At 37.0% G+C, this 25,219-nt stretch overlaps 1 protein-coding gene across 17 annotated transcripts in view; it reads left to right on the top strand.

Annotated features, from left to right (window-relative positions):
* Nucleotides 1-25,219, top strand: part of camk2d2 (calcium/calmodulin-dependent protein kinase (CaM kinase) II delta 2) — a gene marked incomplete at its 3' end in the record, with an annotated part of 51,526 nt that overhangs the window by 16,609 nt on the left and 9,698 nt on the right. For 4 of the 17 annotated variants that reach the window (XM_079812648.1, XM_079812643.1, XM_079812645.1 and 1 more), the window contains exons 3-16: nucleotides 2,452-2,511; nucleotides 2,607-2,661; nucleotides 6,768-6,833; nucleotides 7,340-7,412; nucleotides 7,840-7,942; nucleotides 11,484-11,567; nucleotides 12,163-12,257; nucleotides 12,595-12,717; nucleotides 12,838-12,921; nucleotides 13,458-13,500; nucleotides 17,464-17,501; nucleotides 19,936-19,995; nucleotides 24,266-24,310; nucleotides 24,401-24,449. In XM_079812648.1, the coding sequence (XP_079668774.1) occupies nucleotides 2,452-2,511; nucleotides 2,607-2,661; nucleotides 6,768-6,833; nucleotides 7,340-7,412; nucleotides 7,840-7,942; nucleotides 11,484-11,567; nucleotides 12,163-12,257; nucleotides 12,595-12,717; nucleotides 12,838-12,921; nucleotides 13,458-13,500; nucleotides 17,464-17,501; nucleotides 19,936-19,995; nucleotides 24,266-24,310; nucleotides 24,401-24,449 (978 nt within the window). Of the gene's footprint in view, nucleotides 1-2,451; nucleotides 2,512-2,606; nucleotides 2,662-6,767; nucleotides 6,834-7,339; nucleotides 7,413-7,839; nucleotides 7,943-11,483; nucleotides 11,568-12,162; nucleotides 12,258-12,594; nucleotides 12,718-12,837; nucleotides 12,922-13,457; nucleotides 13,501-17,460; nucleotides 17,502-19,935; nucleotides 19,996-24,265; nucleotides 24,311-24,400; nucleotides 24,450-24,760; nucleotides 24,860-25,219 lie in introns of all 17 variants that reach the window. The other 13 variants (XM_079812644.1, XM_079812647.1, XM_079812634.1 and 10 more) reach the window with 4 other exon arrangements.

Here is a 25,219-nt window from a genome sequence, read left to right as displayed (position 1 = left end):
TATCTCACGTAAATAGTCGCTTATGGCTTAAGTGAACGTAAACTGCTATGTTCATTCCATCCTGTATTCAACCATGAGAAATCTGTTCACTCTGCCAATAATGAAAGTCTTATTTATGATAGTGGTTGTTCTTGGTCCAGATTAATAGCAGTGATATTGTTCAGATGTATGAATAAGCCATCTGTTTCAGTGAAGATCTGAGCACGTCTTGGGAGTGCTTATGCGCATAATTCTCACATCACATTTTTAAACAAAACTGTTTCAGCACCAAAATTATGTAACCAACTGTGTCATGATGGTGCTATAATTAAAGATTGTTAAGAACAATTTATTGACTTATCTCATTTGTCTGAGGTGACAGGAGATGTGTTAAAGTTTGGTGCACAACTTTAAGAGTTCTGCGGTAATTGCTTGGGTTCTATGGATCCAGAGGGTTCTGATATTTGCATGCAGGGCTGGTTCCACTGCAGAGAGGAAGAGAGGCCTTTGCGTTCTGATTGGTGGAGGAGTTGCAGACAACAGATGTCTGGCCGGTTGGTAGGTGGACTACCTGTGGAGCTGGGGGGTGGGGGAAGTTGATTAGTGATAGAAAGAGAGAGTTGTGTGGGGCTGAAGGAAAGATCCACAGATGCGAATTAAGAATACAACCTTGTGAAATTGAGAATAAACTGACACCCGAAAAACTGAAATATACTCATATTTTTTTCTGATTCTCATCTGTAAAAAAGGAAAGTTGAGTAATTTGAGCTAATGTGCATGCAATTTTATCCCCCTCGCCCCCTTCACAACTTAATTTATTCCCTCCATTTGAACGAAATAGAGAGAAGGAATTGAATGTGGCCAAAGGCTTTGCAGACGTGAGCTATTCATTATGATCTCATTTCAAATTCAAATGAATCACATTTTCATATAATTCACCAGTCTTCATTTCACTATGAATCAGCTGTGGCTATGGATACGTACAGTACTAGCATGCATTTCATGCTATTTCTGCAGTATTTATACTGTGCACAAAGCACATAAAATACCAGAATGACGCATTTGCCAAAATGTGCAGTATTTTAACCTCCCATTTTAGTGTGGAACAATTTTTCTCAACTCATTATTTGATCAGACTGACAAACTTTGACATTTACATTATTACACAAAAATGAATAAAAAATGCAACCTTTCTGAGATAACTTGTCACCACTCGCTGAATTTAACATGCAACATAATGAGGTCGTGACAATGTTGAAGCGTTTATAATTTGTATAATTAGTAGGCTATATATACTGCACACTTTGCAGTAAGGAGCATTTCTCAAGCAAAATGTGCTTTCTTAATTTGTCTTTTCCTTTGTGTGTTAATGGCTTGTTAATTGATTGAGACTGATGACAGATGCTTAAAGGGTTATTTCACCCAAAAATGAAAATTGTCATCAATTACTCACCGTCATGTGGTTCCAAACCCGTAAGACTTTTGTTCATCTTCGGAACACAAATAAAGATCTTTCTGATGAAATCTGAGGGCTTTCTGTCTCTCCAGTGACAGTTACACAACTACCACTTTGATGCTTCAAAAGTTCATAAAGAGATAGTAAAACTAATCCAAATGAATTGAGAGGTTTTGTCCAAAATTTTCTGAAGAGACTCGATCGCTTTATATGGACAGATTGAATTTAGGCTTTTATTCACACATTCATCAATTCACACATCAGTTGTGGTAAACAGAAGCTCAAACATGTTTGCTTGACATGCGAGAACCAATGAGGTTGATTCTCGTGTGTTACGCAGCACGTTTGAGCTTCCGCAAGAACCAATGAGGTTTGTTCTCGTGCGTTTAATCTGTTCATCATTTAAAGCGATCTTGTATCTTCAGAAAATTTGGACTAAAACATTAAATTCATATAGATTCGTTTTGAAATCACTTTATGAACTTTTGAAGGGTCAAAGTAGTCGTTGCGTAGCTGTCAACAGAGGGACAGAAAGCTCTCAGATTTTATCAAAAAGATTTCCATTTGTGTTCCGAAGATGAACGAAAGTCTTACGGGTTTGGAGCTGCATGGGGGTGAGTAATTAATGACAGCATTTTCATTTTTGGTTGAGCTATCCCTTTAAAAGTATTTTGAATCATGAATCGTGTCACATGATTCTTTAGAGAATTGTGTTTTTTCTGCTTGCGAGTTAAGTTTAGTATGTTTTTTTTATATCGGATTAGTACAGAAGAGAGAAGAGCGCATGTGGTTATTTATAGTTTTCTGCAGGTCAGGGTGCCATCTGCCCCGCATACACATTCACAGGCATCAACACACTGTCCTCTGGTGGTTATTCAAAGATCTGCAGTGCTCTCGGCAACATTAGACATGAAAAAGCACTGTTTTATGAACAGACTTGCCTCCTGTACCTTGTCAGTTAAAACATCTCCAATATATCAGCTAATTTTTTTTTTTTTTTTTGGAATCTGTTTCAGATCACCAGAAGCTGGAGAGAGAGGCCAGGATTTGTCGTCTCTTGAAACACCCGAATATTGGTAATGGAGTTTTTCCAGAGTCATTCTACCAGAGATCTGTATTACCTAATGGTAACTAAAGATGAGGAAATGACGGAGAAAAATTCTCTTTGTAGTTCGACTCCATGACAGCATATCGGAGGAGGGCTTCCATTACCTAGTCTTTGATCTGTAAGTATATATATATATATCAACTTAATCTCCTCTTTTTCTCCACATTTCTTAATAGGATTTCTTTTCTATCTATGCTTTCTCAGAGTCTGTGTGGTTAGTATAAGACTGCCCCATTTACAAAGTGCTACTGATATTTATGTGATAGCAGGACAGTGCCCAGAGGGCAGCCTTCGGCAAACCAGTGAGCCTACTTTCAGCATTTATAGAACTGATTTATAGAATAAAATATATTTTTGACTACGTTCACACAGCAGCTGAACACAGATGTCAGTCCTGTTTAAAAGTGTTAAATAGTTACGTTCACAAACAGTTTGAAAAGCAAACATGACAACCCCATTCTTACTACAAAATGATATATAGTATTGTGTGAACAGGACTATTCATAACTGTTTGTGGGAATGTTCTCTGAACTTTGGCTAACATTCTGCCACGGTTCTCTCAAAGTTATGAACAAGCGTTCACACAGTAGCATTAATAGAATGTTTGTTCAAAGTTATCTGGTCCTTAATAATGTTCTCAAAACTTTAGCACAAAAACATTGTTATACATTTGTTCATGGAACTTTTCCCCCCAAAACTTTTGAGTTCACTTACCGTTTTTTTTAAACGTTACTGCATATTTCAGAATGTTCAGAGAACATTCAAAGTAACGTTCCCATAATGTTTGCAGAATGATAAAATGAATCTTCCCTTAATGTTGGTATAAACAAGATTTTTTTTTAACATTTAAGAAACTTGATGTTTTGAACTTTTAGAGAACATTCAGAAATAATGTTTCCATAACTTAATGGAAACATGGGTGGTTGTCAGTCCTAAACACTGACTGCGTGAGCGTAGCCTTAGAGATAGAGCAGACCAGTGGATTGTGCTGACTTCTGTGGAGCCCCTAAAGGGACATGGTGGAGGAAAAAAATATGAGATAGAGGAAAAATTATCTCGCAAATGTTTTGCGTTCCCCTGAGAAATTTTGCGTTCGCCCGCAAAAACGTTTGCGTTCCGCTGAGAAACTTTGTGTTCACTCGCAAAGAGCTAAAAAATGACTTATGATGTAGTTCTGCTAGTGACTGATATGAGAGAGGCAGACAAACAGAGAGGAGAAAACAAGGACAGGCAAGCGGCGATAAAACATGTAGAGAGACACAAGCTGTCATATTCAGTGATATTCAACTGTTTGTGACCCAGATTCACACAGTCTGACAAATGCTTGCACTGCTATTTTTGAATACTGTCAGCTTTTGTATGAATAAACATACAATGTTGATTTTTAGTGTCGTTTTCTTTAATAGAGCCTAATAAAAATGGTATTCAATGATACATTTTTATTCTCTCTCTCAAATCATGTCCAGCTAATGTAAATGTATGTGGTAGAGACTATAGGCAATTCCTTGTAAAAATAAGTATGCTTAATTGCATAGATTGTAAACTTATAGTGTACTTCAAATCTTAAAAGTGTATTTAAAAAAAACTTGGCCTTGTCAGTGCACTTAAGTACCCTTTTAAAAAGTGCACTTTGTAATAAAGTTTTATGTAAAAGTACATTTTAAAGCATTGTTTTAATAAACTTTTGCCATGCTTTAAAGAAGTATACATATATATATTGATGTGTTGAACTTGATACATACTAAATCACATGTAAAGTAGTAATGCAATATTAAGTTAATTTAAAGTTTAATTTCAACTCCCCCATTACAATATATTTAAATACATCATCAATCAAAATTTATAAGTTAAATAAAATTATATTTTACTTTACCATGAATTCTTGTCAGTACATTTGACAGTACACTTTAACCATATTTTAAAGAAAATATAAGTAATTACAAAATTGCATCAAATAATGTATTTGGCTAAGTTCAGACTGCAGGCAAATGTGGTCATATGTGTTTTTGTCATGACAGTGTGAACGGCACAAACCACATGGAATCTGATCTTTTCAATTCCGATTTGGTCCACTTCCATATGTGGTCCTAAATCCGATACAGGTCAGATGTTTTGCATCTGTCATATGAACAGTCATATTGGAATTCGTGTGACTTTTACGTCACTCTTGAGCAACATTCGTCACAATTCTGCGTTCATGGGAGTCACTTCAAAGACTTCACATACCTGAAGTTATCAAGACTGTTTAGAAAGGTAGTAAGTAAAGGACAGGGATGTGTCAGAACTCATAAGTATTACAGTGACAGCTCTATATACGTGTTGTATGAGTTCTGTGCTAGATTGACTGAGACTTGTTACAGCGCCGCCGCTTTCATACTGTTGCCCTTGACTGTTCTAGTTACGTCTATTGCTCTCATTTGTTAGTCGCTTTGGATAAAAGCGTCTGCTAAATGACTAAATGTAAATGTGAATGTATATACGAGCAACACATGAGGGCTTGTATCATGGTTTAAAATCTCTGCTCTCTTTTTTTGCATCCTCGTTTTTTTTTTTTTTTTACATTGCCTGTGCATACATTTGCTGGATTCCGCAGCAGATCACGTTATAAATAAACACGTAATCGCTTACTTTAATGATCTCCGTGTTTACGTCCATATGATGGCATGCTGCGTGACGTCTTTTTATTAGTTATTTTGCGCATGCAGGTCAGTCAATGATCTGTTCACACTGGAATCTGATATTGGCCACATTTAAAACAACAATGTGAACAGCTATACAAAAAAAATCTGATCTCAATAAATTGGAATTTAGCACTAAGGCTCGCAGTGTGAACGTAGCCTAAGAATTGCATACAATTACTGTATATATAACGCTGTGTTCACATTTGGCATGTTTGGTTTCGATTAAAACGAAGCCTGGTGCGATTTGTTCTGTTAGTGCGGTTCATTTAAATAAGTGTGAACGCTGCCATCCAAAGTTCCAAACCCTGGTGTGGACCGAGACCACTGAAAAGATGGGTCTTGGTCCACTTCCAAATGAACTCTGGTGTGGTTTGACTGAAATATGAACCCAACACGGACCAAAGACATGTAAACGAACCAAAAATGGGACATGATGACACAAGATGCAACCCTAGAAAGGACCGAATGCTCAAGCATACCTGTTTTTTCTCGTCATAGTCGCGATGTTGCCCATCACTGTTCGGTACAGGCTTCCGAACCGTGTCTCCTTGCAGCAGATCTTCGTTTGTGTGTGTGGCGGAGGGATTCCTGCCACTCTTTTGACTCCTTTACACATTTTATAAGCTCTTCACGAGTTCTCAGCTGGTCAAATTAATTCAATTCAAATTTGTATAGCGCTTTTCACAATACACATTGTTATACACAATTACCATCATATGTAGGCTACGCACATACAACGAGTGCATTTATCCCAGCATACAGCATAGTTTTGGATGTTTGGGAAATATATGTAATAAAGCGACCAGTCAGGTTGTCAACATATCCCTATGCCTTTAGGTTCGGTATCTTTAGGTTTGGTGTTAAAATGTTAGTGTGAACACTAAGCGGACCAGGACTAAATGTTTTTTTTTGGTTTTGGTCTGGACCAAAATTACTACAGAAAAAAATTATTACAGCTTAGACAACATATACTTACATATTTATCACTTTTAGCAGTGGTTTATGAAACTTCAAATGGGTTCCTTTAAAATGACACCAAAATTGTGTATTTAGACCACTGTACGTGGGTATGGGAAGCTTTTCAATTTGGGTAGGCCAAATCCAGGCGGAAATCCCAAAAATGGTCCCAGAATTTAAGAGGTTAAGTATATTATTTCTGTAATAAGTACTTTTGTTTAAAATAAAATTGCCTTTGCTTTAATCGGTTTGCTCTTTTGATTGACAGCCGCAATATTGAGTATTGCCATAATGGTTTGTCTACCCTTCCCCTTATAATGTCTATTGTTACTCCACTTTACAGTCTAACTCTTGCAAAAACTCCCCACTGTGGAAATTATGGCAATTCCCTGTTTCTATGGTAACAGTGACTTCTTTGATTGGTGAATCTGGCTTTAAGACTGTGCATAGAATAGAACTCTTAAGCAACAATCCATTTAAAAAGAGCATGTAGCATTGTTTTAAAACCTCAGAAAAAGATCTCTAAAAACAGATTCTCTGAAACAAAAACAGCTTTCGATATGCAGTAATTTACCTTTGACCTCAGGGTTACTGGAGGTGAGCTGTTTGAAGACATTGTAGCCAGAGAGTACTACAGCGAGGCTGATGCCAGGTAAGAACATGCGGACAGACACATTGCAATAGTAGCACATTAGTACATCAATTAACGTCAAGTTTGTTCTACATAAAATATGCTTACAGACAGTTCTTTTAGGTCACATGACTCTTTTGTGAGCCTGTTTCTCTGTGTGCAAGTTATTTATACTGATGATAAATTATACACTGCTTCCCTTTACAGCCTCGCCTCCTCGAGTGTAATTTTGCATGTGTAAAGGAAAATGTGCATGTGTGTCTTCGGAGCTGGACAAGAAAGTGTGCAGCATGTTATTTATAGATGATTAATGACTGCATGCGTTCTTAGGAATGTATAATTCTATGTGCAATCCTCCACAACTGCATTGGTACTTAATAAAAGGCTGATAAAGTTCCCATTATCTCTATTTTCCTCTAAGTTCCCTCTTTTTGCTGATTTTGTTACTTGATTTTTTCCTTTTGCCTGCCATTGTCACACTTCCCCTCTGTCTTACCGTTCTCTTTCACCGTCTCTCTCTCTCTCAGTCACTGCATTCAGCAGATTTTGGAGAGCGTTCATCACTGCCATGTTAATGGGATTGTCCACCGGGATCTGAAGGTCAGGACACACACACACACACACTTCTCCAGACAGTGGCGCTCAATGTAACAGAGTCCAGTGCTAAATTTAGCACAGTCTGACGTAGCCGGATCTCAAATTGTCTAACAGAAAATAGCCTTGCTGTGTCTGAGAATCTAATATTTTATCCTTTCATCTACTGAAATCTTCACAAAGCCTTTTAGCTAGTGATAATCAATCCACATTTGCGTGGACACAATTCAGACTCTTGACAAATTTAGCTTTTTTGTTCTTCCTCCAAAATGTCTTTCAACCTGCTGAGGAGGAATGAGTCATCATAGCATGGCTGCTGTTAAAACATTTTTTTTTTTCTTCAATAAATAGCTGCTTTTAGAAAAGCCATTACCTAAGGGAGAATTAAGACCATTTAGTGATATGCGTGTGTGTCTGCATGTTTTTCTCAAAGCCTGAGAATTTGCTGTTGGCCAGTAAGATGAAGGGGGCGGCAGTTAAGCTTGCTGACTTTGGTTTGGCCATAGAGGTCCAGGGTGATCAGCAGGCATGGTTTGGTAAGTACCATAAAATAATATATTAAAGGGTACATAACCCACACAGTTTCTGCCGGTCTCATGTTAGTTAGAGTACCTATAGAGTAGTATTGCATCCTTCATATCTCCGAAGAGTCTTTAGTTTTAACATATTTATAAAAGACAGATACGCTGTACAGATTCTTTCTGAAAACAGCCGAGCTCGTGCAGGCGTGCAGTGGGCGGAGTCACGAGCACACACACACACACACACACACACACACACACACACACACACACACACACACACACACACACACACACACACACACACACACACACACACACACACACACACACACACACACACACACACACACACACACACACACACACACACACACACACACACACACACACACACACACAATACATCATGGCATTATCCCTGGATAACGTTCGATTCACGATACGTTCATGTTGTTTACATTATATGCACTTATGTGCCGATTGCCAGCAAACAGACACAGACATTTGATGCAGTTTCACTCACCGCCTGCGGTTTCGACTCATGACTGGGAACAAACAATCACACTCGCAGAGCTCCGTTGCTTTTCCGGGAAATTAAACTGCATCCACTGTAGAGGTCTTCACGGGTCCAAAAATTCATACCCGAACCCGAAGAGACCCGTAATGTGCTTAACGGAACCGACCCGTACCCGTCTATTATTTCAAAAGCTGGAACCGAACCCGGCGCGAAGGCACAGACCCGACTGGACCCGATTGTCACATATTCCACAATAAACTGATATTAACAAGTCAATAAACAAGTTGCGAAACATATCACTTTTTGTCTTACCTATAGCCATCGTCTCCCTTCCTTGTAACGTTACTTTACTTGATTGTGATGCATCCTTGCCAAAAAGTTAAATCCATGTTATTCCCCTCTTGTTATTCCAAGCATGCTTAATTCACTCATCATTTCAGCTTTAAAAGTCCACTTTATGTCACGGTGACGGATGACAAATGCGTCTTTGCAGATTTGCATTTTGCCGTTAACTCGCATAATAACTTTGACTGTTTACCTTTTTGAACTATAATAACGATTGCTCGTTCGGTGGCCGCTGACGTCCGCATTATTTATTTGCTATCATCTCTGTGAGCCGAGTCTGACCACCAAAACTTTAAGATTAAACAAGACGGTTCACCATTCATATTATTATTAAAGTCAATCACAGCGGAAGCTCGGTTTGCCATAGAAACAGGACACGCGCTTGAGACTGCACATGCGCGTTGGCTGGAGCAACCTGAAATATGAGCTTTTTTACTCAATTTGAGCATCCTAGAAAACATTTGTGACTTCACCTGAGATGTTGTTGCTGATTTGAAATATATTATTTAAATATAATTTCAAATCAAACTTCAACAGTGCGTTACACGTAGGCTAATACACTTGACAGCACTTACTTTTTTCTCATGTTTGTCCACAATATGCATGAAGGATGCCCAGACAGAAGAGGTGCCCGTGGGTTTAACTTCTTTATATTCGTTGTTTTTTAACTTTTTTTGCATATCACTCATGAAGGTATCCATTATTATTACCGTGCGCTTGCAGAGAGAGAGAGAGAGAGAGAGAGAGAGAGAGAGAGAGAGAGAGAGAGAGAGAGAGAGAGAGAGAGAGAGAGAGAGAGCGTGAGGCGAGCGAGCAAGAGAGAGAGATTGCTCGTGTTTTTCTTCTTTCTTTTTTTTAAACCTTATTTCTCGGCTCACACTTTTCTTATCCTAATTTTACAAGTTGCAAGTTACAAAAAACACACAAGCAGTGCTGACTGACTCCGATCACGGGCAGGTGTTCTCCGAGTCCGGATCGACTCGGGTATTACACACAAATGTTAAACAGACCCGGGACTCGAAGTAATAGATTGGGACCCGACCCGGACCCGACTGATCATTTAAAATATAGACCCGAGCCCGTACGGGTCCCGGGTCGGGTCCTGGGTCCACAAGTCTTGGGGGCTCCATGAAGACCTCTAATCCACTGTTTCCTTAACGCTTGTTGATGGTCGTGCTCTTGCTCTCACTCTGGTTGATGTGCGCACGCGCTCATCCGGGAGAAGTGCCCATACAAGAAATTCTGCCCTTTATGATGTCATACAGGGCCATACTCGAAAAAAACTTTCCGATACTTATTTGAATCCTGAAGGAGTGCACTTCACACCGAAATACGCCGTCATTCGTCCAACTCGGTTTTTTTATATTTTGGCCATGTTTAGCATGAGAACCCAACTCTTTAACAGTGTAAATAAGCCAGAATGCATGAAATAGCATTAGCAATTCTATCCACAGTATATCTGTAAAGCAGTGTTTCCTGCACCCCTTTCCAGTGGTGGCGCTGTGCTGCTATTAAAGAAATTACATTTTACTTGAGTTGCGTGTTTGAATTTGTTGTTGTAATACTAAACGAATTGATACAAAATAATAGATGCATGCAAAAACAATTATGTAGGATGACCAGTGTAGTCCAGTTTACGAATTAATCACCTTTTAAAGGGACAATTCACCCAAAAAGGAATATTTTGTCATCATTTACTCACCCTCATGTTATTCCAAACCTGTATGAGTTTCTTTCTTCTGTTGAACACACAAGACGATTTTTTAAAGAATGTTGGTAACCAGAGAGTTGACGGCACCCATTGACTTCCATTCAACTGTCTGGCTACCAACATTCTTTAAAAAAATCTTCTTTTGTGTTCAACAGAAGAAAGAAACTCATACAGGTTTGGAACAACTTGAGGGTGAGTAAGTAATGACCTATCCCTTTAAGAGGCGGATTTTTTAATGAATCCGTAACATTGATTCAAAGTTATTAGTTTGAATCAGATTACTCCGTCAGTGCATCAGAGTGGTTACTGAATTAACATCTGATAAACGTTGTTTATACACTATGGACAACTTAAATTGATCAAAAGTGTCTTTTAGAATGTAAGAAAACATTATATTTCAAATAAATGCTGTTCTTTTGAACTAAAATAATCCTGGAAAAAAATATTGTTTACACAAAACTACTAAGCAGCATAACAGTGTTCAACATAGATAATAGTAAGAAATGTTTCTTGCGCAGAATATCAACATATTAGAATGATTTATGAAGGATCATGTGACAGCTTTGCCATCTCAAAAATATAATAAAATAGAAAACGATTATTTTAAATTGTACTACAATTGACTGTTTTTACTGTATGTTTGATCAAATAAATGCAGCCTTGGTGAGCATAAGAGACTTCTTTCAAAAAAACATTAAAGAATCTTTACCCCAAACTTTTGAACAGTAGTGTATTGTTGTAAAGAGAATATTTAATTAAAACAAATATGCTATAAACATAATTCTTGTTTAGTACGTAATTAGACTGCAAAACCTGAAGTCTATAGGGAACACTGCTTTATTAGTAATTATACTGTAAACAATTCTGCATGACTAAGCTTTTACTTGCCAACTTGGCAAATAACACTTTTTAATATTCTAAACAATAATTGAATACTGTAGAAACTGTTCCTTTATTCCCCTAAACCGCTCTTTTTTCAGGTTTTGCTGGTACTCCAGGGTACCTGTCCCCTGAGGTCTTGAGGAAAGATCCTTATGGCAAACCTGTGGACATGTGGGCCTGCGGTAAGGAATGAATGAGCCACAAAAATATCAGCCTCATAAGTGAGTTGGTGTGATGGATGTCGCTGTTGAAGCTCATTAACTGATTATTAAATTATTGCAGCCTGAGTTTTTAAGCAGCCTTGAATCTAATCAGCCAAATGGAGTGTCCCTGGCAAATTGTCTTTCTGTTTTTAGGCTTAAAACTAGTTAGTCCAATCCAAGCAGTTGAATGAATGTTTCAATTTAGCCTTGATGTAAAAATGATTGCACAATTATTCAAATTCACCATCAGGATGTTCTTCCCACTTACGAAAAGATGGACAGATGGTAATACCATGGTACTTTGAGATATAGAATCCAAATACTGACTGATAACCATATTCATGCACCATAGTCTCTCTTAAAAGAATATCTTGGGACAGTCATCCAAAATTAAACATGACATTACTGTGTTACATGTCCGAAAACATAACTCTACCCTACTCTGTGTGCTGTTTGAATAAGATTGCTTGAATACAGAGCCCAGTTTATGTGAAGTGTAGTTGAGATTTGAGTATTTGTTTGAAGAATTTGCCTCTCTGAATGTAGTTATAGACTATATATATGTGTTTCATAGGTGTGATTCTCTACATTCTGCTGGTTGGATATCCTCCATTTTGGGATGAAGACCAGCATCGGCTCTATCAGCAGATTAAGGCTGGTGCTTATGACGTGAGTCTGAATTTCTAATGATTTGTCTGCAAAGTGTTCCCAAAGCTGGGCTGAATGCCCTTAAAAAGACATCTTTGTACATGTTTTACTCCTAAAAGGTGCATATTAGTACCTTAGAGTACAAATACGTACCTTAAGATAAACCTCTTTGTGGTAAAGAAACAAGCTGTTGTACCCATAAAGGTACAATTTTGACACCCTTTTTCTCTGTGTGTAAGAACACATTATTAGAGCTACAAATGTATCTGATGCTAATAACCGCTGGCTTCCAAGGCTTACAACTTCATACAAAATTATTAAATGACACATTATTGTGTTGTCTTATCTCTGTATGTAGTTTCCTTCTCCTGAGTGGGACACGGTGACCCCTGAAGCTAAAGATCTGATTAATAAGATGTTGACTATCAATCCTTCTAAACGCATCACCGCTTCTGAAGCCCTCAAACACCCCTGGATCTGCGTATGTGTTCCAACACACACACACACACTAACATGCATTCTTCTGTATTATGCAACAAAATAATTTCCTAATCCTCAATAAGGGCTTGCAGTCATTCTGTCTTTCTTTCTCTTTCTGTAGCAACGCTCCACTGTAGCCTCTATGATGCACAGACAGGAAACCGTGGAGTGCTTGAAGAAATTCAATGCCAGGAGGAAACTCAAGGTTAGTTTTGGTCTGGTTTATTTTTTAGACTTTCTTCAAACAACTTCTACATGTCTTTTGACCAATCTTTAGCTTTCTTCGCACCTTGAGAGTTTTCTTCACATGAATTTCAACATGCATTTACCAACTCACTACATGCAAGATCTAGATTTATAATGTTGCTTTTAAATGTAATGCGTTACATTATTGCTTTACTCCCTATCTAATTATACTATTTATATTACATTTGACACTTTTTATGGAAAGTAAGTGAGTTATTTCTGGATAATGGTAGTTATTGGTTTATCTACCAGCTGGGAATAACTGGACCAAAGTGATAATGTTATGGGGAATGGAAAGTTTTGCAATAAAATGATATGCAATGCCCAAAACGGACAAGATATTCTAGCAAATTAGGCATCCTCCTAATACATTATAAAAATGAGGGTATACATTGCTCTTGCTGTTGCTTCTGTACTATTCTTTCTTTCATTTCTCTCTTGCTTGTTGTTTTTTTCCTTTTCTTTCATTTCCAAACTTTTTTTTTTTGCAACTAGGGTGCTATTTTGACCACTCTCCTGGTCACAAGAAACTTCTCAGGTATGTCTGGCTCTGCTGACCTGTAAGTGTGAATGTGTTTGTGTTTGAGTGTGTTTATCCTACAGCTGTATTACACTTCGGTTACACTTTATTTCGATAGTCCACTTTAGATACTAACTATAAGTAACTACATGCCAACTCGCATTAGAGTATTAGTAGACTGTTAGGTTAGGGTTAGAATAATTTGACATCTAGGGTACATTGGAGCTAAAGGCACACCGGGGTAAAAGGCATTTGATTTTATTGACCTCTAAACCACTAGATAGCACAAAAACTTGCCGCAGCACTTTCCTAAAGATCCGCTTTTCAAGATCAACGTGGAAATTTGGCTGCTCCTTGACGCGATCGCGGGCAAAGCTGATTCTGTGCTAATTTGTTTTTTAAAATGTTGTAGATAAAAGTAGCAAATGAGAATCGCCAAAATTATTAAATATATTTTGAAACAAAGATCTTCTTAATAATTTTCAGTTTTGTTCAAGGTAATTAAAGCAACAGTTTTTCAATAATGGAAGAATATGTAAAAGTATGGTATTTGGGGTAAAAAAAAAATACCCTGCTGTTCGGGCCAAAGACACAATAATTAACATGATAATAAATATTTCCATATTTCCTTTTCCATTTGTCGACATGACATGGTAAGATTCACACTTAGGTTGGGTGTCCTCCTTAGAAATAATCACTGTTATAATGTAACCATATATATATATATATATATATATATATATATATATATATATATATATATATATATATATATATATATATATATATATATATATATATATATATATATATATATATATATATATATATATATATATATATATATATATATATATATATATATATATATATATATATATATATATATATATATTAGGGCTGTCAAAAGATTAATCGTGATTAATCACATCCAAAATAAAAGTTTGTGTTTACATAATATATGTGTGTGTACTCTGTTAATTATTATTTATATATAAATACACACACAAGCATGTATATATTTAAGAAAAAAATATTATTTTTATATATAAAACATTTATATTTATATATATTATAGATTATATAAATGTATATACAGTATATACATGCAAATATTTCTTAAATATATACATGAATGTGTGTGTATTTATATATAAATAATAATTAACAGAGTACACACACATATATTATGTAAACACAAACTTTTATTTTGGATGTCGCTCCAGGGGCCTTGCTCAGCTCACACACCACTCGATCCTGCTCTGCTTCCTACTACAGTAACGTTTCTCAGTAATCGCATTCATGAACATGATTTCTGCCCGAGTCCTATCTCGATTCTTTTCCACCGGCTGTGAGGGGAAGACCACATGTCCCAAGATTCTACGCTCAAACTTGGTGTCATCAAACTACGCCTTTGTTTTGAACAGGCGACCTCTGGTGGACAGAAAAGTTACATAGTGCACCTTTAACTTAGACTTATTATTAAAAACAATACTTTAGCTAAAGTATTTGGATCAATACTGTGTGCCTTTTGCCCCATTCCCAAACACAGGATAAAAAGCCTACCTCGCCACCTCATACATGTATATGATTTTTAAACAAAATAAAACACTTTTATGATTTTCATATTATTTTCACTCAAAATATTCTGCTCCATCAATGTTCAATACAAATGTATATATTTATGCAATCATACAATATGGGAGTAGTGAAAAACAATTTGTGTGCCTTTAGCCCCATTGTACCCTACTTGCAAAGTACTTATTCAGACCAAGTGTTAGCAGATATTAAGCAGACAGTCTACTAATACTCCAATGACTGGTAGTTGACATGTAGTTGCAAAGTTAAAATGTCTAAAGTGGCCTATCAAATTAAAGTGAGACCTAGACTCCCTTCTTTTTTATCTTATATTGTGAACTTGGAAATTGATTTTTTTTTAATATATATATATCGTTATAAGTTAATTTGTCGTTAATTTGGTTTTTATTATTTTTTAACAAAGGTTGTTTTAAAGTAAGGTGGTACAGCACCCCTGTTCAGACATTTTATTTAACATTTCTTTCCTGTTCATCATTGCTTTATCTCTTTTTTGGGGGGGGCCCTGTGTGTCCTGTGAGGTAAGAGTCTGATTGGACATAGAAGGGGATGTGTTTTTACTCTAACCAGTCAGCTGGTTTGCTTGTTTGACACACTTCCCTGTTACTCTGAGCTACTAATTACCCTTGTTTGCATGTAATCAAACCTATTACATTCATAAAGTCAATTAACATTTAGTCTATTTGTAATTTTTAAAACAAAAATGCAATTTGAAACTGCAAATACGCATGTTCAGTAATATAATAACAAACGGTACTTTATGAATGTAATTCTGATGATGATTTTGAGTTACTGGGAGAGTAAATGTTTCCTGTCTTGCTCGTAGAACAAGGATCTTGAATGCTTGCACATTTTCTGGTTACATTTCCATCTGGATATGCTCATGTACATCCTGGAATGTTACATTTATAAATAAGGTGTAATTCAAAAGGTTAAAGGGTTAGTTCACCCAAAAATGAAAATTCTGTCATTAATTACTTACCCTCATGTCGTTCGACACCCGTAAGACCTCTGTTCATCTTCGGAACACAAATTAAGATATTTTAGTTGAAATCTGATGGCTCTGAAAGGCCTCCATTGGCACAATGCACGGTACACTCTCAAGTCCCTTAAAATGTACTAAAGACGTCGTTACAAAGTCCATCTCACTACAGTGGTTCTACAATAACTTTATGGAGTGACGAGAATAGTTTTTGTGCGCAAAAACCCCCTAAATAACGACTTATATAGTGATGACGATTTCAAAACACGGCATCATGAAGCTTCGAAGCGTTATGAATCAGTGAGTCGATTCAGCAGTTTGGCGGTTTGACACGCGATCCGAATCATGATTTGACTCACTGATTCATAACGCTTCGAAGCTTCATGATGCCGTGTTTTGAAATCGTCATCACTATATAAGTAGTTATTTAGGGTTTTTTTGCGCACAAAAACTATTCTCGTCACTCCATAAAGTTATTGTAGAACCACTGTAGGGAGATGGACTTTGTAACGACGTCTTTAGTACATTTTATGGGTCTTGAGAGTGAACCGTGCATTGTGCCAATGGAGGCCTTTCAGAGCCATCAGATTTCAACTAAAATATCTTCATTTGTGTTCTGAAGATGAACAGAGGTCTTACGGGTGTCGAACGACATGAGGGTGAGTAATTAATGACAGAATTTTCATTTTTGGGAGAACTAACCCTTTAAGCATTTTCTCATACACGATGGCTTTTAGCAAAATGTAGCTGGGAACATGTTATAATAGAATGATAGAAAAGCTTGAATTTAATGTAATAGATGTATGGTCGCCTGCACTTAATTTGTGATGAACTGTATTCTAAAGCAACTCTTTCTTAAAGGACAAATGTGTGCACTGCTTTTTACATTTGGTTCAAGAAGTTTGAAGACTGTAAACTATGTTTGCAATGCTATATTGTGATAAATTAAATTCATTATATTATTATGCACATAGCACATACAAAGTTCAATCATCAAGACATTATGAAGCAAAAGTTATTATGCATGTTTTAAAGGGATAATTTGTTATTTTAAGGTAAAAAGTGTAACTTTTTCTTGAAATTGTCCAGTTTACAGTCATAGGCAGTGAGAAAATTGTACAGCATACAAACACACATCCTCTAAGAATAGAATAGCTTACTCTGGTTTTGATTGTGACATGGGTTTAATCTTTTTGATCCCTTAGCCTTGCATTTGTGTATCAAGAGTTCCTATCCTAAAAATGAATGATTTGTATGACTGTGAGTTGTTTCTCCTGCCCGAGGTCTTGTGACACAATAACAGGAACAATAATCTCAGAATGCCTGCTGCATGTGCTTTCATGGATTTGTAATGTAATACATAATTATTCATGGTTCTTTTTTTATTTTTCACCCAACAGCAGCCAAGAGCTTGTTGAACAAGAAGACAGATGGTGTGAAGGTGGGTTAAATCTGTTTCCTATTCATCTTTTGGCAAAACTAAGATGTATAAAGAACACAAGTACTTGGCAATGGCTAAGAATAATCTTGCAGCAGAACATTGTGCATCCTTCAGGTTGCATTTGTTAGTTTGGTTGTTTTTCCAGAAATTCTGAGGTCTTTAATTGGATCAGTTTCCAATTCACCGACTGTATAGTTAATATATTAAAAATACAGCATATAATATATGCCGTGGTATTTGGATAAATTCCATTTCAATTCCAATTTTCAGGTGTTATAAGAAATGTATTACATTTTGTCAATAAAAATCTATTTGGACCTTTCAGTCATTCATGAAATGTCTAGTTTAGTTAATTCCCTGAATTTGCTGGAAATTAAATGGAATTATCCATCATTCTCACTTTTATTTGTGTTTCAGTATTTCAGTGTTTCAATATAGTATATTATATTTAAATGTATTTTTCCTGAAAGGGACAGTTCAGCTAAAAGTGAAAATGTTGTCATCATTTACTCACCCTCATGTTGTTCCAAACCTGTATGAGTTTGTTTGTTCTGTTGAACACAAAATAATATATTTTAAAGAATGTTGGTAACCAAACAGTTGACGGCACCCATTGACTTCCATAGTATTTTTTTTCTACTGTGGAAGTCAATGGGTGCCATCAACTGTCACCCCGTCAACCGAGGTGATGTGCAATGTATGAGAAAATTAAAGTGTCTTTTGACCTTGGATTCATGTAAACCTATTGTAGGTGACGTCTAAAACAAAAATAGCATAATAGGGGCACTTTAATTTAAATATGCATGGTGTAGCACTATGCCAGGTAACCCAAAAGATGCAGGTTTTTGTGATAGTGTTTAGTGAATTCGCCCCATCTACTTTTTTTTTCGGTATCATTTCTTGTCTCATTTTATTTTCGGATCTAGATCATACAATCTAAAACAATAGAACTAGGGTTTCTTACATCTGATTCTGACATGAGTAACAAAATGTGATGTTGGTTTCTTGCACGATCCTGTCACTCATATGTCTTTTATGTCTTTATCAGATCAGAGAAAATGAAATAAATTCTCAAAGAACTAGATTTTTAAATTAGTTAAGGATGGATATGTTAATAATGTGAATTGCAGTTCACAACCCATTTTACTTCCATAATGTGACATACTACATGCTCGGTTGAAACAGGAAATTGCACAAGAAAAAATATAGTGGTGGGACTTGTTTTTAAGCATCAGAAATGATTGGATCTTGGAAAGTGCACTGATGATTTATTCACAGTAATACCAGGAACACGCATTAGAAAAGTAAATGGGTGCAATTTTGAGTGATATATGGTAAAAATAGATATTAAAAAAAGAGAGAGAGAGAATATGTGACCCGTGCTAGCAAAATGAGTCGCAATGAGCAAATTTTGAATGAATTGATTATTGTTAATGAAAACAAACGGCACGTCTACGGACAGACATAATGAAAAATGAAGTATTATTTTCAGTCTCTTTAAAAAAAAAAAACCTTCAAAATGATGTATGATTTGTTTAAATCGGACAAAACATGACTGAGCTGCACCTGTTTGAAGTCGATAGAGTCAGCAAAGTCAATTTTGAGAAAAATCGAGTTAGTTTTCTGAAGGTTCCAAAACAAAATCACCTAGCAACCATACCTTAAAATCCCTGGTAATAACACCAAATTTGACACACATATCTATAGGTAAAATATATATTAAACTTTTTTTCCATGATACTGCAATTGTCTGATTAACATTTATGAAATAGACAGCCTAGATATTAAGACAATGTTAAATGACAAAATAATGTTACACATCAGATGTTTTCCCAAACAGTTAACCAAACGTTCACATTAGACATAACAGACAATGTATGTGTGAATATTCAGATATTTCGAAATACTGCGTCTTGGTGCGCACAGATCTATCAGTCAGCAGGAGTAAGATAATTTTTCAAACAAATAAAGCTACTTTTAGATGTTTAATTGCTATTTGCAGCATTGGGATCACTAGACGAGAGCTTAATGAACTCATTTTTGTGAAAACCTCAAAACCAACCAAAATCATAATTTTTCACTTGTTTTACCTGTAGCTTGAAATTAGCCTGTGCGCATTCCGACTCCTTTTGCCGGCACGGGTCACACATAATTAATAAATACATTTAAAAAACCTCAGGACCTTTAATGTAGTTCTCTTATTATTCGTGGCACAGTACATGTTCAGGTTTGTGTCCACCATTGTTTGTGAGGTGCTGTATTCATCATATCATTCATCGTCAGAACCCTTTCCATGTGTATCTGTGCTTGTCAATATATCGGTCTACACCCCCACCCCCCCGTCTTGTGTAATTTTGTATCCCTAGTGTGATGCAATAGACCCCATCAGTGTGATATTTTGTAATGTGTGATCTGCTCCTCATCCCACTTACAGGTTAACAACAAAACCAACCTAGCCAGCAGCCCCAAAGACACAGGCCCCGCCCCAGCACTGGTACCCATGACAACAACCTCACCCCCTGCACGGCATCACTCCAGTAGACCCTCCCCCTTTTACCAACGAGCCAGATTTGCTTACCTTTTCAATAGCTCTGTTCCAAAACCTAAAGAACTACCTTGCTGTGTATTACCCATATAGGCAGCTAGTTTTAAGGCAACATCCTAACAGTCAATCAGTCATAAGTTATCATGCAGCAACACAAAATACCATTCAACACGTAAAGCACAGGACAGACAAAATTCACATTCGATTTTAATGCTAAGCTAACAATACAATAACAAGCATAATCTAGGATATATATATATATATATATATATATATATATATATATATATATATATATATATATATATATATATATATATATATATAATGCTGCCTTAGGATTCTGCCTAATATTGCTGCCTACACGCTTTCACAATTCACATTGTTTGTCTAGGTTGTCAATGAGGCCTTAAATGCTAATAAGCTAATGCATCACTTTTATACTTTAATCTATGTACGGTTTGTAACTGTTTTTATAATATGTAGAATAGGTTAGGTGAGTCCTTGTGAACTATTTTCATTCAAGCAAGAATAAAAGACAAGATATGCAAGGAAAACCAATGGCTGGTAAATCTGGCGCTGTTGGTGTGTCTACCCAAGTTCCGCCAACCTTGCATGACTTTATTCACCTCTCATGTTCGTCTTTGTCACACGTGTTCTCTTAATTCCAGGATATTTAGGGTTGTATTCAATCAAATTGTCTTTGAAACATCAAACGCGACTGCTGCTGCTTGATGTTTTGTAGTGATATAGTTTTATGCCATCTCAAGCACAAAAATCCATGTAACACTTGTGGTTTTGCTTGCACAGTCATGGTGTATTGTTATTAGTCTACTATTTTTGCCCATTTGTATTTCCCTTTGCTTAAATCTAAATCTTGTTGAATCAGAGTGTCTTTCTCTGGCAGATGCATAATTTAGGTACTTGGAGTGAATGCTTTGCTGTGCATGGCTGGTGTTAGCATTGCTTTGATAGGGTCATACGCTTGGAGCTTCGCTGTGTGTGTAGCTTGACATTGTTTGCCATCCATAATGACGCAGACATGTGCGTAAACAAACGCCTCTCCGACTGACGACACAGTGACGCACTCATACTGACAGACATTTCTCTCTGTCACACACACACACTCAGTGGGTTTCTTAGACAAGTGACAAGCACGCATATGTAATCTTCTCTAATCTGGTGGTGATTAGACAAGACATGATCAATTCCGCTCAGTCCCGCTCAAAAACCACCAGGCTGATTAATTACATTGTGTGTGCGTGTGTGTGTGTGTGTGTGTGTGTGTGTGTGTGTGTGTGTCCGTGTCCGTGACCAAGGGCTCACCCCATTCTGGTGATCCACTGCCTGTTTGTTAAAAAAAAGAAAAGAAAAAGAGTAACAAGATCTAACCCATATTGCAAGAGAAAACTGATCCAAAATCTGTAGAATTTCTTGCGATTTATTTAGTAACTCCCAGATATATGGCAAGCAATACATTTAAAACACATATAAAGTAATGCATACGGTATGTCCATGTATACAGTTAACACTGAAATGAAAATATGCATATTTGTACTGGATGTATTTTAAGCATACACTACCAAGTGTTTGGAATATATACAGTGAGGAAAATAAGTATTTGAACACCCTGCTATTTTGCAAGTTCTCCCTCTTAGAAATGATGGAGGGGTCTGAAATTGTCATCGTAGGTGCATGTCCACTGTGAGAGACATAATCTAAAAAAAAAAATCCAAAAATCACAATGTATGATTTTTAACTATTTATTTGTATGATACAGCTGCAAATAAGTATTTGAACACCTGAGAAAATCAATGTTAATATTTGGTACAGTAGCCTTTGTTTGCAATTACAGAGGTCAAAGTTTCCTGTAGTTTTTCACCAGGTTTGCACACACTGCAGGAGGGATTTTGGCCCACTCCTCCACAGAGATCTTCTCTAGATCAGTCAGGTTTCTGGCCTGTCGCTAAGAAACATGGAGTTTGAGCTCCCTCCAAAGATTCTGTATTGGGTTTAGGTCTGGAGACTGGCTAGGCCACGCCAGAACCTTGATATGCTTCTTACAGAGACACTCCTTGGTTATCCTGGCTGTGTGCTTCGGGTCATTGTCATGTTGGAAGACCCAGCCTAGACCCATCTTCAATGCTCTAACTGAGGGAAGGAGGTTGTTCCCCAAAATCTCGCAATACATGGCCCCGGTCATCCTCTCCTTAATACAGTGCAGTCGCCCTGTCCCATGTGCAGAAAAACACCCCCAAAGTATGATGCTACCGCCCCCATGCTTCACAGTAGGGAGGGTGTTCTTGGGATGGTACTCATCATTCTTCTTCCTCCAAACACGTTTAGTGGAATTATGACCAAAAAGTTATATTTTGGTCTCATCTGACCACATGACTTTCTCCCATGACTCCGCTGGATCATCCAAATGGTCATTGGCAAACTTAAGACGGACCTGGACATGTGCTGGTTTAAGCAGGGGGACCTTCCGTGCCATACATGATTTCAAACCATGACGTCTTAGTGTATTACCAACAGTAACCTTGAAAACGGTGGTCCCAGCTCTTTTCAGGTCATTGACCAGCTCCTCCCGTGTAGTTCTGGGTGATTTCTCACCTTTCTTAGGATCATTGAGACCCCACGAGGTGAGATCTTGCATGGAGCCCCAGTCCGAGGGAGATTGACAGTCATGTTTAGCTTCATTCATTTTCTAATGATTGCTCCAACAGTGGACCTTTTTTCACCAAGCTGCTTGGCAGTTTCCCCGTAGCCCTTTCCAGCCTTGTGGAGGTGTACAATTTTGTCTCTATTGTCTTTGGACAGCTCTTTGGTCTTGGCCATGTTAGTAGTTGGATTCTTACTGATTGTATGGGGTGGACAGGTGTCTTTATGCAGCTAACGACCTCAAACAGGTGCATCTAATTTAGGATAATAAATGGAGTGGAGGTGGACATTTTAAAGGCAGACTAACAGGTCTTTGAGGGTCAGAATTCTAGCTGATAGACAGGTGTTCAAATACTTATTTGCAGCTGTATCATACAAATAAATAGTTAAAAAACATACATTGTGATTTCTGAATTCCTCCATGATTTCAAAGTGGGAGAACTTGCAAAATAGCAGGATGTTCAAATACTTATTTTTCTCACTGTATATATATATAAATATAAATAAATGTTTTTGAAAAACTTCACCAAGGCTGCATTTAATTGAATGAAAACAGTAAAAACAGTAATATTTTGAAATATTATTATAATTGTTTTCTATTTTAATATAATTTAAAAATGTAATTAATTCCTGAATTTTCAGCAGCCATTTCTCTACATGATTAAAAAATAAATATGCTGATTTGGTGCTAAAGAAACCTTACTTATTATTTTTAATGTTGAAAACAGCTGTGCTTTCAGGTTTTCCGGATTCTTTGATTAATAGCCAGTTCAAATAAACAGCATTTATTTGTAATATAAATCTTGTAACATTATAAATGTATTTACTGTCATTTTGTATTGATTTTATTGCGTCCTTGTTTAATAAATGTATTCATTTCTTTAAAAAAAAATATTTTGAATAGTAGTGTATACATTTTGCATGTAATGTCTGCCATATGTCAGATTTCTGTATATGGACAGTAAAGCTAATGCTTTTGCAATGTCTTGCTATTAGTAGTGTGCACTTGATTGTATTGGGAAATGCTTGCTAAAAATATTTTAAGGCTATGACAGTTCCAATTATACTCCAAACCAATAGGATATTTTTGTTCCAGTTTGAAAAGGAGTCCTTTTAGCGAATCAGGATATCAGGACTAATGAGTCCATTTAAAAAATATTAGATGACCAATCCACATGCATAGAGATTTCAAATACTGGAGTGTATTGTTTGGAGGACAATTATCACTGTACACTTTCAGCGTTAATCTCCAACCTAAACAGGAATGAGAGGAAGAAGTGTGTTTTCGACTCCATTATCATGCAGGCCACATGCACTACACATGATCACTAATGCGAGGAATGAGACGCTGTTCTGATAGTCTTGTTATGCTGGTTGGATTTAGTCGTTTGTATACAGTATATATGTTTTTTCCCTTAATACCTGGAAACAAAATCACTTGCAATTCCATGCATGTTGTGTCTGGTACACAGCCATTATCTGCCATTATGCTGCATCAAGCTTACTTTTTCCCTATACAAATAATAATGTTTTTATTCACTCCCTTTCAATCTTTCAGGAGCCACAAACTACCGTGATCCACAACCCAGTGGACAGAAACAAGGTAACAGGATGTATTTCTGTTATTAGTGGCATGATGCAATGAATGTCCAGTCTGAAAGTGATTCACATGGATCTTTTCACATTTCTCAAGGAGTCTACAGAGAGTGCCAACACGACTATCGAGGACGAGGACCTTAAAGGTAAAGCTTGACGTCTCTCTGCCCGTGTGTGTGTCTGTCCGTAGACGTGCCGTTTGTTGCTGTTTCCCCTCCTCGATATGTCTTCCATCTGTGCTTCTCCTCAGTCATAAGGACTTTCTTTATTGTTTACTTTCCCCACCGAATTTGTACTCTGCCGTTGCAGTCATTCTCTCCTCCCCTCCATCCTTCGTTCGTTTCCCCGCTTAAGCGTGTCTGTTTTAGTATTTCTTGTCGAGTGTGCTATTTGAAATGTCTTCTTTTTCGTTTGTCCTGCTCCTGTTGTTTCTTCCTCCCATTGGTTCAATGTACAGCCAGACGCTTTGGAAACCTCAGCATTAATTCAATCTGGCAACCCGCGGGCCGCCCGCAAAACTCCGAGCCCAAGCAGGCGCCCAACTCCTCGGTGCAGAGTAAGTCCGTAACGGGCAGGAGACCAAATCACCCCGTCCTCCCCTGACGTCGTTCAAATGCTTCGCCCTCCCCTGTATGATCGAGAAGCCCGTCAACTACTCAAATCTGCCCTTTTAAGGATATTCTTTAATTTATAACTCCAAACTTCATTCTTCATCAATGCACCGAATGTTTTAATCCATCCAGCTGCTTCTATCAGACACACGTTTGTGCCTGCCTTTTCTTCCTGGACTGTGTTTTTTAAAGACTTTGAAAGGCCAAGAAAATCATAAATCACAATAGTTTTAGAAGAAACATCAGATTCTAATTTAGATTAACACAAGACAAAACACACAAATTCCAGTCTGTGAAGGAGAGGG

Source organism: Gobio gobio (assembly GCF_949357685.1).
Source record: "Gobio gobio genome assembly, chromosome: 3".
NCBI classification, from domain to species: domain Eukaryota; kingdom Metazoa; phylum Chordata; class Actinopteri; order Cypriniformes; family Gobionidae; genus Gobio; species Gobio gobio.
Note: the sequence above shows the minus strand (reverse complement) of the source record. Positions and strands in the feature narration are given on the sequence as shown.